The sequence below is a fragment of the Microcebus murinus genome, chromosome 16 (genome assembly GCF_040939455.1).
Source record: "Microcebus murinus isolate Inina chromosome 16, M.murinus_Inina_mat1.0, whole genome shotgun sequence".
NCBI classification, from domain to species: Eukaryota; Metazoa; Chordata; class Mammalia; order Primates; family Cheirogaleidae; genus Microcebus; species Microcebus murinus.
The window spans coordinates 68,589,301-68,604,944 of NC_134119.1; the positions used below are offsets into that span (position 1 = coordinate 68,589,301).

General features: G+C 49.7%; 1 protein-coding gene and 1 non-coding gene across 3 annotated transcripts; both read right to left on the bottom strand.

The window, feature by feature from the left end:
• Nucleotides 1-1,002: 1,002 nt before the first annotated feature.
• NAPSA (napsin A aspartic peptidase) lies at nucleotides 1,003-9,438 on the bottom strand. 2 transcript variants are annotated; one of them, XM_012754170.3, is made up of 9 exons: nucleotides 9,295-9,436; nucleotides 4,503-4,644; nucleotides 4,305-4,428; nucleotides 3,995-4,113; nucleotides 3,455-3,654; nucleotides 2,224-2,346; nucleotides 1,987-2,131; nucleotides 1,496-1,594; nucleotides 1,003-1,307 (listed from the first exon to the last, which is right to left on the bottom strand). In XM_012754170.3, the coding sequence occupies exons 1-9, from the start codon at nucleotides 9,372-9,374 to the stop codon at nucleotides 1,068-1,070; spliced, it is 1,272 nt and encodes a 423-aa protein (XP_012609624.3). In that variant the 5' UTR covers nucleotides 9,375-9,436; the 3' UTR covers nucleotides 1,003-1,067. The 2 variants fall into 2 exon arrangements, with proteins under 2 accessions (XP_012609624.3, XP_075849357.1); XM_075993242.1 differs by lacking the exons at nucleotides 3,995-4,113; nucleotides 4,305-4,428 and having other exon boundaries at nucleotides 9,295-9,438.
• Nucleotides 9,439-15,286: 5,848 nt separating this feature from the next.
• On the bottom strand, nucleotides 15,287-15,388 carry LOC142861542 (small nucleolar RNA U13). Its single transcript, XR_012912768.1, has one exon. It is a non-coding gene; the product is annotated as a small nucleolar RNA U13 (small nucleolar RNA).
• Nucleotides 15,389-15,644: the final 256 nt, after the last annotated feature.

Consider the following 15,644-nt stretch of genomic DNA (forward strand, 5'->3'; position numbering starts at 1 on the left):
CTGAAAGCTTCAACTCCAAGCTCCGTCATCGTCAGTGCCCTCTTCCAGCGTTTCCTCCCCCATTCTCTAAGGCCCTGGAATTGGGGAAGGGTCTTCCCCTCCCTGACCTCTAGGACTCCTTCCTTGTTCCTCCACTCCCATTCCTATCAGCTCCGAATCCAGAAAAGGGGATCTCCAGGCACTAAAGCTGACAACACGGGAACTCCCTGCGTACCATCTTTGGTCCCCCAGACCCTCCAAGTACCTTGGTCCCAAAGCTCTGAATCAAGGGGAATCTCCGCTCTAATCTTTGGGTCTCCGTCTCCCGAGTCCCCCGCCTCCAAAACTGAGATTTGGGCTGTCTTACCGTCCCCGGACCCTGAGCCTTCGCCCCCTCCCCCGTACTCACCCCAAGTCGAGGCGAGGCGGGGATGGGGGGATCCCGGGCTGGAGATGGGGGGAGGGGTGACCCAGCCCTGGCAGCTCCGGACAGCATGAGGCTGCGGAGGGGGGAATGACATCACCGCCGGAGGAGGGGCAGCACCGCTTCCCCCAACCGGGGGCTTCAGGCTCCGCCTTTATGGCGGACCCAGGGGTCCTGGAATCCCAAGGGGAGAGAGAAGGAACAGGAGACGAGGTCCGCGGGAATGGTATCCCCTCCGCTTAAAACAAAGGTTGGGAAACCCTTTACCGATTTCAGCCACCCCCCACTGCCACCTGTCGCTGCCGTCGCGACCTGTCGCCTCCCACGCATGTTGTGGCTGCGCCTGCCTCCGCCAGGGCGTGAACACGGTATGGACTACAACGCCCGTGATGCTCCGCGGTGCCGGGCGCCTTTGACGAGAGGCAGTGTGGACGAGGGGCTTCATGGGATTCGTAGTATAAGACCCCCTCACCAGTGTTAGCCTTGGAGAAAAAAGGCGGTATGTTTCCCGGCCCTCTCCTCCTCAACTACGGAGGTCCAGACACTAACTTTTCTCTCTAAACATCACGCACGTAAAAGAAGCAGCCCAGCCAGGTTCGTTCAATGGAAATAGCGGGTTTTTACCGGGTAGTGACACCTCCGCTAGCACCCTGGGTGCTTGCGCTCAACGAGGGCGGCCACCGGAGAACTGCGCCTGCGCGGGCCCGCCCCCTCGCTGTCCCTCCTGGCGAGGCCGCGCGCGGGCCAGGCCCACTCGGGCACTGTCGTGTGTGTCCCCGCGGTCGAAGACGGCTACGTAGGTTCCCAAGAAGACGTCGCCGAGAATCCAGAGGGGCCCTGCAGGCGGGGGCATGTCCAAGGCCTGGAAGCCGGACAAGCAGAGACGGACGCCGCCCCGAGCAATCTGCGCGCAGCAAGACAGGACAGCGGGATGTTACACACGGGCCGTTTCCCCGGAGCCAGTGCTTCGCCCCGCGCTCGACTCCTGGACCAAAAAACGTCTGCGTGGCCCCGACCCGTCCTGGTGCACTCTCACTCCCAGCCCTACCCTCTCACATCCAGTCATATGACGTCACTGTGACAGCCACCTACCTGGATGACATAGTCCTTGGCCGTGAGGTTAAACCAAGCCCCGCCAAGGAGGAAGGAGACTGGGGGGAGCGTTGGGATTTTCGAGCACTGGATGAGGTACTAGAGGAGAAGAGGAACAAGTAAAGATGGGAGAGTCCTGCTCTGCCCAAATCCCGTTCGTGGCACCCGAGTGCCATAGGGTGATGTCCGTACAGTGCACCGAAGCATTCAGCGCCCGGTGTGGACAAGCCTGTTGCCTAGGCTTCTGTCACCCAAGCCTAAATAAACCTGCATTGTCATCCCCTCTCCCATCCACTGAGTCACTCAGGATAGACACCTGGGAAGTGTCCTTGCTCCCTCCCATTACCCTCCAGCCCATCACTCATGAGTACCAGTCCCTTCTGCCCTGGAATCCCCGCTACCTACCTGCTTCCCACCCTCGGGCCACAGTGGTCACCATCAAATTGCTGTCAGACTCTCCAGCCCACACCCACCGGGGACTGGGACCGTACCTCCCCAGCCAGCAGGGGAATTCCCCCAATGGCGGCATTCAGGGCCCGGATCTCCCCAGTGGGTCCTGTGATGAGAGAAGTGCCTGTATCCAGGATGGCAGCACAGCCCCGGGCACAGAGAGTCAGCCCCGTGCCCACCTTCACACTGGGAGGGAGAAGGGGGCAGTCATTAGAGGCAGGGTCCTAGCAGTGCAGGCCCCAACCCCAGCTCCAGGCCCAGAAGGCCAAGTCCCTCACCGCTCCATGTGGATCTGCCAGTAGGCAGGGACCGTGACTGGCACGAAGGTGAGGGGCGGGATGTAGTGTGCTGGGTCTGAGCCCCCCAGGACCAGCTCTCCTCCGTCAGCCACATCAGGGTCCCTGCGGAGGCAGAGTGCTGTCAGCGTCACTGGCCTAGGAGTGGCCAGCGATGCGACTTCTTGCCAACTGGGTCATTTCTGGGGTTCTAGGTGGGGTGGTGGGCCTGTAACCAAGGCCAGAAGCAAAGGGAAAGGGGACTTTTCCTGATGGAGGTTAGGACTTTGGAGCGGCGTGAACTTCTTGAATTGGGGGATGGGAGTTCTTGGATTGGCTGTGGAAGTTAGAACTTTTTGGGGGAAATTCCCTGAGTTGCATATCATAGTAACCCAGTGGAGCTGTGGAATTTCTGAATTGGCTCTTGAGAGTGTGACTTGTGCAGGGCTGGGGTGGCTTCCTGGGTAGGTAGTGAGACTTTCTGAATTGCTTGTCCTGGTATCTAGAGAGGTGTTAACTTCCTGAGTTGGCCAAGAGTGATGGGAAGAGGGCGTGGGGACTTCCTGGAAGGTGTAGGAGGGTGGGATCTATCTACTAAGAAGTAGGTGGGACTTCTTGAGTGGGTTCAAGGTTGGGTTAACTGAATCCGCATAGGATTTTTTGACTGTAACAGAATTTTCTGACTGTGGTGATAGGCCTCCGGGAGGGAAGGCAGAGACTTCTTGGATGGTGGGTGGGACTTTGGGGGCATAAGACTGAGTTTCCCAAAAGGTGGGTGGGACTTTCTGACTTCTGGTAAGTGGTCTCAGATGGAATTTGAACTTTCTTTATGGTGAAGAGAGGGTTCCTAAGTTGAGTATTTGGTTGGGTGGGGCATGGAATTTCCTGTCTTGATTTTGAAACATGGAGTATTTTGAACAGCTGGTGAGTTTCTTTAGTGTGTCCCAAATTGCTATGTGAACAGTGGGGACTTCTGAATAGGGTTCAGGTGTTTCTGATATTGGGTAAGTGACTTCCTGAATGGAGGACAGAGTGTTCTGTGTTGGAAGGATGGCTGCCTGAATGGAGAGTAAAGAGGTTGAGGCTTCCTGCTTTGGGTCAGTGACTTCCTGAATCAAGGGTGGAACTTTCTGCACTGGGTAAGAGACTTCCTACAGGAGGGCCGAACTTCCTTCTTGGGGATAAGACTCATAGACAGGTAGCTGTCATAGATAGGTAGCCCCTCCCCCAATACCTGTTGAGGTAAAAGGAGAAGACAGGCTTATCCAGTAGCCCCTGCTCCACCAATATATCCAGCGGGGGCCGAACTCCTTCCACGGCCAGAATAGGAAAACCGAGTCCCAATATCCCGTCGAAGTGGGCAAAAGTGAAGACGAGGCTGGGCTCCCACAGAGCTTCCCCCAAAACCACTGATGCACCCTTGATTCCTCCAATCTAGCGGTAGATTGAGATGCGGCCAGTTAATTCTGGAAGGACGTTATCCACATGTCCCCGAGATCCTCCAAACCAATGCACGAATCCCAGGTCATCTGGAAAAAAGCCCTAACAGCCCAGGGAACTTTGCCTCCCTGCTTGAGAAGCTCCGCCCCTCCACCCAAGAAGCCCCACCTCCCTCTTGGGAAGCCCCACCCCTTCACTCAGGAAGGCCCGCCTCCCCGCTTGAAAAGCTCCATCCATCTGCTCGGGAAGCCCCTCCTCCTCAAGCCCCTCCCTAATCCAGATGACTTTGGGGTGCTCCCAGGCGCAAGCCTTGCTGGAGTCCAAGGCCACGCACGGTCAGCTTGTCCTCACTCAGGATTCCGTCCAGCCGCCCCGTTCCATACTGAATGGCAAACTTGGTCCCATTGGGCCGGAAGGAGCTAGAAGCTTTGGGATTGAAGCGGTGGTGGAACCCTAGGACAGAGGGCCAGAGAGATGTCACTGGGTGAGGGGAGGCGCCCCAATGCCTCCTGCCCCATTGACCTTCTGACCTGTAAGGGCCTCAGAAAAGAATGGCTCCTCCCAAGCCTGGGGGAGGCCGAGGCCCAGCCCCCCACTTCTCCCTTCACCCCGATTCAGCCTTGTTCTCCCCCATGAGAGCTCACAGCAGGGCAGGCTGAAGAAGTAGCATCTCATGGATGGGACCCAGAGGTTGGAGGAGCCAGTGTCAAAGACGACCGAGAAGTTTTGTGGAGGCGTTCCCAGCCCAATTTCCCCAAAATACTGGACCTGAGGCACAGAGAGCGACATTGAGGGTTTGGCTGGAGGGCATGGGGTGGCGGCTGTGCAGGGCTGTGACTCACATCCATGTACTTGGTGAGAGGCATAAAGCCGGGCTTGTCCCCCCGGGACGAGGCCCCCAAGCCGGGGGGCTCTGCCAGATCTCCCCATCCGCTCAGCGGCTTCAGGGACCTGGGTCCCGGGTGCACTCGGCGAAGAGGGATCCTGCAGGGAAGAGAAGAGGATTCTGGGAGTTGGGAAGCTACCCTTCCGGGAGACCCTCTAGAATAGACTTTCCCAAATAGGGAAATAATGACAAATTAAACACCTTCAAGGCCCCACAATAACAGTCATTACCAGAAACTTCATCAAAGATACCATGATGACAAATACCCAAAGACTACATGAGCAAACCATCCCAAACAGACCTTCCCAAAGACCTTTCGGTATCAAAACACCTTAAAATAAGCTGTTCCCAGGGAATTGACATTCTCAAAGGTCTCCAAAGACCCTAACATAAAATCCAGATTGTGCAAAAACCCTGAGATGATGAGCCCTTGCACACTTCATTCGTGAGGTTGGGGACATTTTCCCCACCATGGGGTGGGGGATGTAGGCACCAAATCTTAATTATATTCAAATCCTTTCCAGATATATCAAAGACTTTATATGAGGCTGGGCACGGTGGCTCATGCCTGTAATCCTAGCACTCTGGGAGGCCCAGTCTGGGCTGATTGCTCAAGTTCAGGAGTTCAAAACCAGCCTGAGCAAGAGTGAGACCCGTCTCTACTATAAATAGAAAGAAATTAATTGGCCAACTAATATATATATAGAGAAAAAATTAGCCGGGCATGGGGGCACATGCCTGTAGTCCCAGCTACTCGGTAGGCCGAGGCAAGAGGATTGCTTGAGCCCAGGAGTTTGAGGTTGCTGTGAGCTAGGCTGACGCCATGGCACTCACTTTAGCCTGGGCAACAGAGTGAAACTCTGTCTCAAAAAAAAGAAAAAAGACTTAATATGAAATGTAAAATTATAAGAGCACTAGAAATGCTTTCGATGGGGGAAGTATTGATAAGCATAACTCAGAACTTTTAAGCCTCAAGTCATCCTGAATAATAAGAAAAAAAGAAAAAAAATTAAAAAAAAATTTTTAAGCCTCTGTACTCCCTTCCCAACCCCCATCTCCCCACAAAACTGTAAATAAAGTTAAAAGACAGGGCCAGGCACAGTGGTTCATGCCTCTAATCTTAGCACTTCAGAAGGCTGGGATGGGAGGATTGCTTGAGCTTAAGACTTCAAAACTAGCCTGAGCAAGAGCAAGATCCCATCTCTACAAAAACAAAAAATTGAAAAATTAGCCAGGTGTGGTGGTGCTTGTCTGTAGTCCCAGCTATTCAGGAGGCTGAGGCAGGAGGATCATTTGAGCCCAGGAGTTTCAGGTTGCAGTGAGCTAGGCTGACACCTCTGTACTCTGGCTGGGGTGACAGAACAAGACTCTGTCCAGAAAGGAGAGAGAGAGAGAGAGAGAGAGAGAGAGAGAGAGAGAGAGAGAGAGAGAGAGAGAGAGAGAGAGAGAGAGAGAGAGAGAGAGAGAAGGAAGAATGGAAAGAAAGAAAGAGGCCGGGCGCTGTGGCTCACGCCTGTAATCCTAGCTCTTGGGAGGCCGAGGTGGGCGGATTGCTCAAGGTCAGGAGTTCAAAACCAGCCTGAGCAAGAGCGAGACCCCGTCTCTACTATAAATAGAAAGAAATTAATTGGCCAACTAATATATATATAAAAAATTAGCCGGGCATGGTGGCGCATGCCTGTAGTCCCAGCTACCCGGGAGGCTGAGGCAGAAGGATTGCTTGAGCCCAGGAGTTTGAGGTTGCTGTGAGCTAGGCTGACGCCACGGCACTCACTCTAGCCTGGGCAACAAAGTGAGACTCTGTCTCAAAAAAAAAAAAAAAAAAGAAAGAAAGAAAGAGAGAGAGAGAAAGAAAAGACAAATATTCTGGGAGAAATAATTACAAGTTATATGTCAAAGAGTAACTATACCTAATATACAAAGAGCTGCTAGAAATAAATAAGTATAAGATAAACAACACAGTGCTGGGAGACAATCCTCCATAGGTCTCTCACATTTCTATAGAGGCAATGGCTTTTCTTTATCCAGACTGTCTTTTCAAGGATTTTGTTTTGTGAGCAACTTTGGAAGACAAACAACGTCCCCCTCTAGAGAAAAGGGCAGGCAGGCTTATGATCCATTATAAAAGATTTAGACTCTCTAAGCCCAGGGTGGTTTTCCTGCAATGCACCTTACTGCACATGCAAGTATCACCTGGCCTTACCCACTTCATGCTATGGAAACGTGGGCTCAGAAAACTGACACAATCCTGAGACTCTTGCTACAACTTTTTTTTTTTTTGAGACAGAGTCTCACTCTGTTGCCTGGGCTACCCGGGCTAGAGTGCCGTGGTGTTAGCCCAACTCACAGCAACCTCAAACTCCTGGGCTCAAATGATCCTCCTGCCTCAGCCTCCCAAATAGCTGGGAGGGCCTGAAGGCATACACCACCATGCCCCACTAAATTTTTTCTATACATTTTTAGGTGTCTGACCAATTTCTTTCTATTTTTAGTAGAGACAGGGGTCTCACTCTTGCTCAGGCTGGTCTTGAACTCCTGACCTCGAGCGATCCTCCTGCCTCGGCCTCCCAAAGTGCTAGAATTACAGGCATGAGCCACCACGGCAGGCCTCTTGCTACTATTCTTACTGGGAGTAATAAACTGCCCTTTGTTTCTGACCTGGCAGTCTTGTGTGTTCTATAAGCAGCCATGAAACTGTGGCAGCCTCACTTCACTTCACACTTTGACACTAAGAAGGAAAATGGACAAAGGACATGAACAGGTATTTTGCAAAAGAACTACAAAGAGCTTCTAACCCTTTGCACTCGGATGTCAAGTGTTCGACATGGTTAGCAAAAATTATAGAGATTAAAATTACTCTTTGAATGTATCAATAATTTGAAATATAAAAAATCCAAATAAATAAGTTTGTATGGAAAGAAACTCCAATTTTTTATTCTACTGCCATGCCTCATAAAATCTGGGATATTTAAAACATTAAATCCGGAGTAGAATAAAGGAATCGAGTAAAAAGCAAGGGAGTGCAAAGGGCTAAACACATGGAAAGATGTTCGACCCCTGTAGTCATCAAAGAACTACACATGACAAGACTGAGAAACCTTGTTTCACCCTGCGGATTGGCAAAGAACTGAGAATACTCCCTGTTGGCTAGATTTGGCAAATATGTATCAAATGCCTTAAAGCTGTACCCACCTTTTCACCCAACAATTTCAGTTCTAGGAATTTAATCTACAGGAGATCATTGGATGAATGCAGAAATACGTGTTTATGAGGATGTGTTTAATTTTGGAAACTGGAGACACTCCAGTGACCAACAATGCACACAGCTTGGTTCTGCTATACATAGAATGGAATCCACTGGACCATGAAAAAGAAGGAAGTAGCTCTCTATACTAGTGGTTCTCAAATTTTAGCATGACACAAAATCACCTACAGCACAATGTCGGGCAAAGCTTTCTGTAAAGATTTTGCAGGTCATACAGTCTCTGTGATAACTATTCAACTCTGTAAAAATCGATCAAAAGCAACCCAGACAATATGTAAATCCCTGACCCAGAGAGCTAGTTAAAATTCAGATCTCGGGTCGGGTGCAGTGGCTCACGCCTGTAATTCTAGCACTCTGGGAGGCCGAGGAAGGGAGGATTGCTCGAGGTCAGGAGTTCGAAACCAGCCTGAGCAAGAGGGAGACCCCCGTCTCTACTAAAAATAGAAAGAAATTAACTGGCCAACTAAAAATATATAGAAAAAATTAGCGGGGCATGGTGGTGCATGCCTGTAGTCCCAGCTAATCAGAAGGCTGAGGCAGGAGGATTGCTTGAGCCCAGGAGGTTGAGGTTGCTGTGAGCTAGGCTGATGCCACGGCACTCTAGCCGGGGCAAAACAGTGAGACTCTGTCTCAAAAAAAAAAAAAAAAAAAATTCAGATCTCTTATATTCTGATTAAGTAGGTCTGGGATGGGGCCCAGGAATTTGCATTTCTAACGAGTTCTCTCAGGTCCTGCTGATGCTGATGGTCTTGAGACAGCAGTCTGAGACTCACTGCCATCTGCATGGACTTGGAGAAGGTCCGTGATATATTAAGTTCAGAAAGCAGGCTAATAAACATCATGTGCAGTAATATTTTTGTACCTGCCCTTAGTCACTTCTTGGAGTGCTGTCCCCTCACTCGCGCCTTGGCCCCCACGCCCCAGGACTCAGTCTTAGAGAGGCACAGGAATGTGAAGTGGGGAAAACACTTCCTGGAACGCACAGTCCCAGTGGGGGAGGGGAAGAGAGGAGAGGAAGGGAGACATGGGGGAGGTAAGTTGGTGGGTTGGGGGGAGGACCTCTTGGGGGGGGTCCCTGAAACTGGACTTCTTGAGGCCTAAACAGAGTGGAGGGTGTGAATCTGGGGAGTCTTCGCTTAAAGGTCACAGATCTGGGTCTCCAAGATGGCGGGGGTCACATGGCTGGAGACGCCAGTACCAGATGATCAGAGCTCAGACAGGGGTCTGCAGGGGGCTCTTGAGGGGAGGGGGAGGGGTTCTCAAGCAAGGGTCTTGGACTTGAAAGGACTCTGGTCTTCGGAGATGCCAGAGTGGACCCCTCAGTGGTGAGAGCTGAGATTAGAGATCTGGGAACCCAAGAAAGAGCAGTCAGAGATCCTGGGGTGCGGGGTTTGGGAGTCACTGAACTGGGGAGCCCCAGACTTAAAGGGCAAGAGGTGGATAATGGGTCCCAGGTGTGGGGATGGCAGATGGGTCACCATACCGGATCAGGCTGGCTCCGGTGGGCTCCACATTTAGCAGCAGCAGCAGCAGCAGGGACAGCAGCGGCAATGGTGGGGACATCTCTGAGGACGCAGGAGTGGACCCAGGCAGACCTGGGGCCTCATTTGCTTTCCCTGAGACTCCACCCTGTTCACGCCCCACCCCCCCAGGTTTGGGAGGTGACCAGGACATGAAGTGTCTCAGAGGTTGACACAGGGGGACAAGGACGATTTTGAAGGTCTGTGCAGGGTATTTTTGCAGGGTCTTCAGGAGTGGGATCCCAGGTGCCTGCTGCTCCTCACTCCCAACTTTAGTGGTAGCAGCAGTGGGGTCTGCCCAGCTGGGACCACCTCCCCACCCCCATCCTTTAGCTTCTGTCACTTTTTCTTCTAACTTTCACATCCCTTTTCTGAGATTCATTAACCACAAGTGTTTCTTTGGGCAAGTGGGAGGGACAGGCGGATGTCAGAGCAGGGTCTGGGGGGAGGGAGAGAGGGTCAGATTAGATGCCAGTCCTTTCATGGTGAGTGGCACTGCGGGTCTCAGGATCCCAATTCTTACTGTTGTATTTGGAAAATACTCGAATACATACAAATAAAAATCACCTGTGTCCCACCACCATCCAAATCGTATAAAAATCTGCAGTGTCTCTGTTTGTCCAACTGCCCCTGTTCTTCCAGATTAAGTGTCTCAAATCTTAACAAGCTCCACCCTTAAAGATTCTGGTTCAGAAAGCCTGGGGCAGAGCCCCAGAATCTGCATTTTTAAATAGACCTACTGATCAGGGGCCTACAAACATTTCTAAGAATCCCTATTAGAGCTCTTTGGCTTTCTAGCTTAGATTTGTATGTCAATATCAGCATGAACTTTTTTTTTTGAGACATAGTCTCACTCTGTTGCCTGGGCTAGAGTGCCATGGTGTCAGCCTAGCTCACAGCAACCTCAGACTCCTGAACTCAAGTGATCCTCCTGCCTCAGCCTCCCGAGTAGCCGGGACTACAGGCATGCGCCACCATGCCCGGCTAATTTTTTCTATATATTTTTAGTTGTCCAGCTAATTTCTTTCTATTTTTTTAGTAGAGACGGGGTCTCGCTCTTGCTCAGGCTGGTCTCGAACTCCTGACCTTGAGTGATCCTCCCGCCTCAGCCTCCCAGAGTGCTAAGATCATGCACTTTTTTTTTTTTTTTTTGAGACAGAGTCCCACTTTGTTGCTCAGGCTAGAGTGAGTACCATGGCGTCAGCCTAGCTCACAGCAACCTTAATCTCCTGGGCTCAAGTGATCCTGCTGCCTCAGCCTCCCGAGAAGCTGGGACTACAGGCATGTGCCACCATGCCCGGCTAATTTTTTCTATATATATTAGTTGGCCAATTAATTTCTTTCTATTTATAGTAGAGACGGGGCCTCGCTCTTGCTCAGGCTGGTTTTGAACTCCGGACCTCGAGCTATCCAACCTCCTCGGCCTCCCAGAGTGCTAGGATTACAGGCGTGAGGCACCTCGCCCAGCCTATGCACTTTTTTTTATGTAGATAAAAGCAGACTTTACTTACTGATCTGCAGTTGGTTTCCTTTTTTGTTTTTATTTTATTTTTTTACTCACTTCTATACTAATGAGGAATTTTATTTATTTATTTACTTAATTATATACCTGGGACTTTAAAAAATTGATACAACTTTGCTATAGAAGAATGGACAAATCTTAAGTGTAAATAAAGCACTATGGTTTCGTTTATTTTCACCAACATTTTAGTGTAAAGATTTTCAAGCATGGATAAGTGCTGTACATGTGTGATTTTGCATTTTCCTTTAGGTAACTTTCACCTCAGAATTTTTTTTTTCTTTTCTTTTATATATATATATATTATATATATATGTGTGTGTATATATATATATATATTTTAAGACTAGTCAAGTGCAGTAGTGAGGAGGGGGGAAAGTAGAATTTTTTTTTAAAAAAAGAGATAAATTCCAGGGGGAACATTCAATGTTTACATTATTACAATTATATAAATACTGCTGTCATCTACAAGTACTGGAAAGACTTAGAGAAAAGCATACTTGGAAAGGTGTACTAGTTAACCTAATGCTATGTAACATGTTGCCCCCAAACTGAGTAGCTTAGGACAGAAACAATCATCTTTCATGGTCTCTCTTGGTTAGGAATCCGAAAGCAGCTTGGCCATGAAGTTCTGGCCCATTGGGCTACAGGCAGCTGTTGGCTCGGGCTGGCATCATCTGAAGGCTTCGCCAAAGCTGGAGAATCCACTTTTAAGGTGGTTCATTCACGCTGCAGTCTAGTGGCTGGGAACCCCTCCACAGGGCTGCTTGAGCACCCTTACAACATGGCAGCTGCTTCACCAGCGTGAGAGACCCAGGTGAAGCCACAATTCCCAGCACAACCTAGCTTCTATAACCAATATTGTCACTTTTGAGGTCTGCTAAGGGTCACACAGGCCAGCCCTCATTCACCGTGGGGGGAGAGGATACAGCAGGAGGTGGGAATAATTGGGAGCCGTCTTGGAGGCTGGCTGCTCCGGAGTCTAGCTTTGACCATGTTGCGTTTGGAATGTCTCAGTCAACCACAAGTGATGTCAGCTGCTGCGTATACAGCTTTGAGTTCAGAAGAGAGGTCTGAGCTGACAATACAATGGGGCAGTTATTAAATATCTGTTATATATGTTGAAAATATTTTTCTCCCAGTTTGTCATTTTGTTCTGAACTGTGTTTATTAGTGGTTTTAATCATACAGAAAAATGTTTTTCTTTTGTGGTCAATTATTTCAGTTCTTTTTTTTCCTGCAGGGATTGTGGGTTTCCTAAATATTACTGTGGACGCCCCTGCAGCTGGATGCTTGTGTGTGAAACATGTGGGTGACCAGGAGGCTCTTCCGATCAGGAGGAACTGTGAAGTCAGTCACACCTGCGGCCCTCTGAGGGATGATAACTTTTCCGCACAACCCCTGCCCCCTAATGGCGGGATACAGCTGCTGTCAATCACTCTGGTGGCTCCACCCCTTATCTGTGAGTTACAGTCTGCCTCTCTGTGGCTCCTTTTTTCACAATGGGGCAACACTGGCAATCACTGTCACTCACTGCTATAGTCCCGCTCCTTGTCTGCCTCATCTGTTACTTCGCAAGATGACCAGCGTCATCCTCTGTAGATCAAAGTGCTGGTGACGCCCTTCCCCTGCTCCCCTATGCCTTTATGTTGGCTCCGCCCCCTTCCCATCAATCATTGCCATTTCCACCAATCCCAGGCCTCACTAAGTGTCCTTAGTCCTGCCCCTCTTTTGACTGCCTGATAATCCCACCAATCATCTTTCTATGATGATAGAGGCGGTGCCTCAGCCTGTAAGTAAAGAGGGCTTGAGGGGACATGGAGGGGCCCCAACTCTTGAACTTGGGTTCCTTTTAAGATGCTGCAGGAAGAAAGTAGTGTAGGCCGGACGCGGTGGCTCAGGCCTATAATCCGAGCACTCTGGGAGGCCGAGGCGGGAGGATCACTCAAGGTCAGGAGTTTGAGACCAGCCTGAGCAAGAACAAGACCCCGTCTCTACTAAAAATAGAAAGAAATTATCTGGACAACCAAAAATATATATAAAACATTAGCCGGGCAGAGTGGCGCATGCCTGTAATCCCAGCTACTTGGGAGGCAGGAGGATGGCTTGAGCCCAGGAGTTTGAGGTTGCTGTGAGCTAGGCTGATGCCACAGCACTCTAGCAGGGGCAACAAAGCAAGACTGTGTCTCAAAAAAAAAAAAAGAAGAAGAAGAAGAAGAAGAAGAAAAAGAAAAAGAAAAGAAAAAAGAAGAAATCAAAATGAGGTGGGGGAGGCATTGGAATGAGAAGGGTAGGACATGATTTCTTAGAGAAAGGGGAAGGGGCCTGTGGAGGCCTCGCTGGTTGGCTCTGAGTGTCCACTCGAGGTTTGCAGTCACACAGTTGCAGTGTGTCCCCTCAGCAGGCTCAGCTGATCAATACAGCCACAGACAAGGCAGAGTTCATGTGAACCAGGGTTGGGACTCTGCCAGTTGAATGTGATTGAGAGAGAAAGACTTTGCAAAAAGGAAGTGAAGTTTGTGTGTGCAAGGATGCGACGATGGTGGTTGACCATAGAATCTATGCTGGGCGCGGAAGGAAGAGAAGTGATGGCGGGAGGGGAAGGACATAGAGGAAAAAAAGGGTAGGCTCAAAGGAACGGAGGCCCCAGTGGTGTCACAGAATTGAATGACCCTATATGATTTGGCTCCACTCCCTCTCTGACATCATCTCGTCCCCTCTCAACCTCTCTCTGCTCCAGCCACACTGGCCTAATGGATGTTCCTCAAACACTTCACACGTGCTCCTGCCTCAGGGCCTTTGCACAGGCTATTCTGTCTGCACAAAGAAACATCCTTACTCTCTCTCCTCCTTCAAATCTTTGCTTAAATTCCACCTACTGAGTAAGACCTACCCTGAACACCCTATTTAACACTGTCCCATTGTGCCCCAGTGTTTCCTAACTCCTTTTCTTTTTTTTTTTTTTTTTTTGACATAGTCTCACTTTGATGCCCAGGCTAGAGTGAGTGCCGTGGCGTCAGCCTAGCTCACAGCAACCTCAAACTCCTGGGCTCAAGCGATCCTGCTGCCTCAGCCTCCCGAGTAGCTGGGACTACAGGCATGTGCCACCATGCCCGGCTAATTTTTTCCATATATATTAGTTGGCCAATTGATTTATTTCTATTTATAGTAGAGATGGGGTCTCGCTCTTGCTCAGGTTGGTTTCGAACTCCTGAACTCGAACGATCCACCCGCCTCGGCCTCCCAGAGAGCTAGGATTACAGGTGTGAGCCACCGCGCCTGGCCCTCACTCCTTTTCTTTGCTCTATTTTTTCATAGCAGTTACCAACTTCTAACGTCCTTCTGCATTTCACGGATTCTAGCGTGCCGTAGGTTGTAAGCCAGGTGCACCATAGAAATGGGGATACTGTCTATACTGGTTGTATTAGTTTCCTATGACTATTGTAACCAATTGCCATTGGACTTGGAAGCTTAAAACAACACATATTTACTCTCCTACAGTTATAGACGTCCAAAGTCCAAAAGGGTTTCACTATCCTGCAACCGCAGTTCTTTTTTTTTTTTTTTTTAAGACCAAGTCTCACTATGTTGCCTGGGGTAGAGTGCAGTGGCATCAGACTAGCTCATAGCAACCTCAAATTCTTGGGCTTAAGCGATCCTCCTGCCTCAGCCTCCCGAGTAGCTGGAATTATAGGCATGTGCCATGACACCCAGCTAATTTTTCTATTTTAGTAGAGACGGGGTCTCGCTCTTGCTCAGGCTGGTCTCGAACTCCTAAGCTCATGCAATCCTCCTGCCTCAGCTTCCCAGAGTGCTAGGATTACAGGCGTGAGCCACGGTGCCCAGCCAAGCCAAATCAATCAATAAATTTATTTATTTAGGCTAGGTGTGGTGGCTCACGCCTGTAATCCTAGCACTCTGGGAGGCCGAGGCGGGCGGATCGCTCAAGGTCAGGAGTTTGAAACCAGCCTGAGTGAGAACGAGACCCCCATCTCTACTATAAATAGAAAGAAATTAATTGCCCAACTAATATATATAGGAAAAAATTAGCCGGGCATGGTGGCGCATGCCTGTAGTCCCAGCTACTTGGGAGGCTGAGGCAGGAGGATCGCTGGAGCCCAGGAGTTTGAGGTTGCTGTGAGCTAGGCTGATGCCACGGCACTCACTCTAGCCTGAGCAACAAAGTGAGACTCTGTCTCAAAAAAAATAAATAAATTAAAAAATATTTTTATATATATGTATATAAAATTAGCCGGGCATGGTGGTGCATGCCTGTAGTCCCAGCTACTCAGGAGGCTGAGGCAGAAGGATCTCTACAGCCAAGAGTTTGAGGTTACTGAGAGCTAGACTTACGCCACAGCACTCTAGCCTAAGCAACAGAGTGAGACTCTGTCTCAAAAAAAAAATAAATAAAGTATTTATTTATTTATTTTTCATGACAGACAGGTAATGTGCCGACAATGTAACAATGACTGAGAGGGACATCTCACGCATCTGTGTGAAAACCCAATCGTCATGTTTATGAACCACAAAAGGATCCAGCCAAATTGAAAGATGCTGGAAAACATGGATCAGATCCCTTGTGGGATCCCAGAAAACCAGTCATCTAATCCCGAGTCAGCTTCTTTTATCCCGTTACAACCATGCGGCTTGCGCCCTTCTTTGGCCCACGTACATTTCAACTTCAGCTGCGGAGTTAATGTAAGCCCGGCAGGAGGGGTTTGCTGCTAGGAATACCCCATCTTGTTCAGCTAACAGGTGACCTAATGCTATGTGGTTGTCCAAGGCAACTTT

Bases quoted from the DNA above. Each gene is read 5' to 3' on its own strand.
- NAPSA (XM_012754170.3), bottom strand. From the start codon at position 9,374: ATGTCCCCACCATTGCCGCTGCTGTCCCTGCTGCTGCTGCTGCTGCTA. The intron at 4,429-4,502 runs GTGAGTCACAGC...TCTGTGCCTCAG, and splicing joins CTCTCACCAAGTACATGGAT to GTCCAGTATTTTGGGGAAAT. The intron at 2,347-3,454 runs GTATTGGGGGAG...CTGCCTCCGCAG, and splicing joins TTCTCCTTTTACCTCAACAG to GGACCCTGATGTGGCTGACG.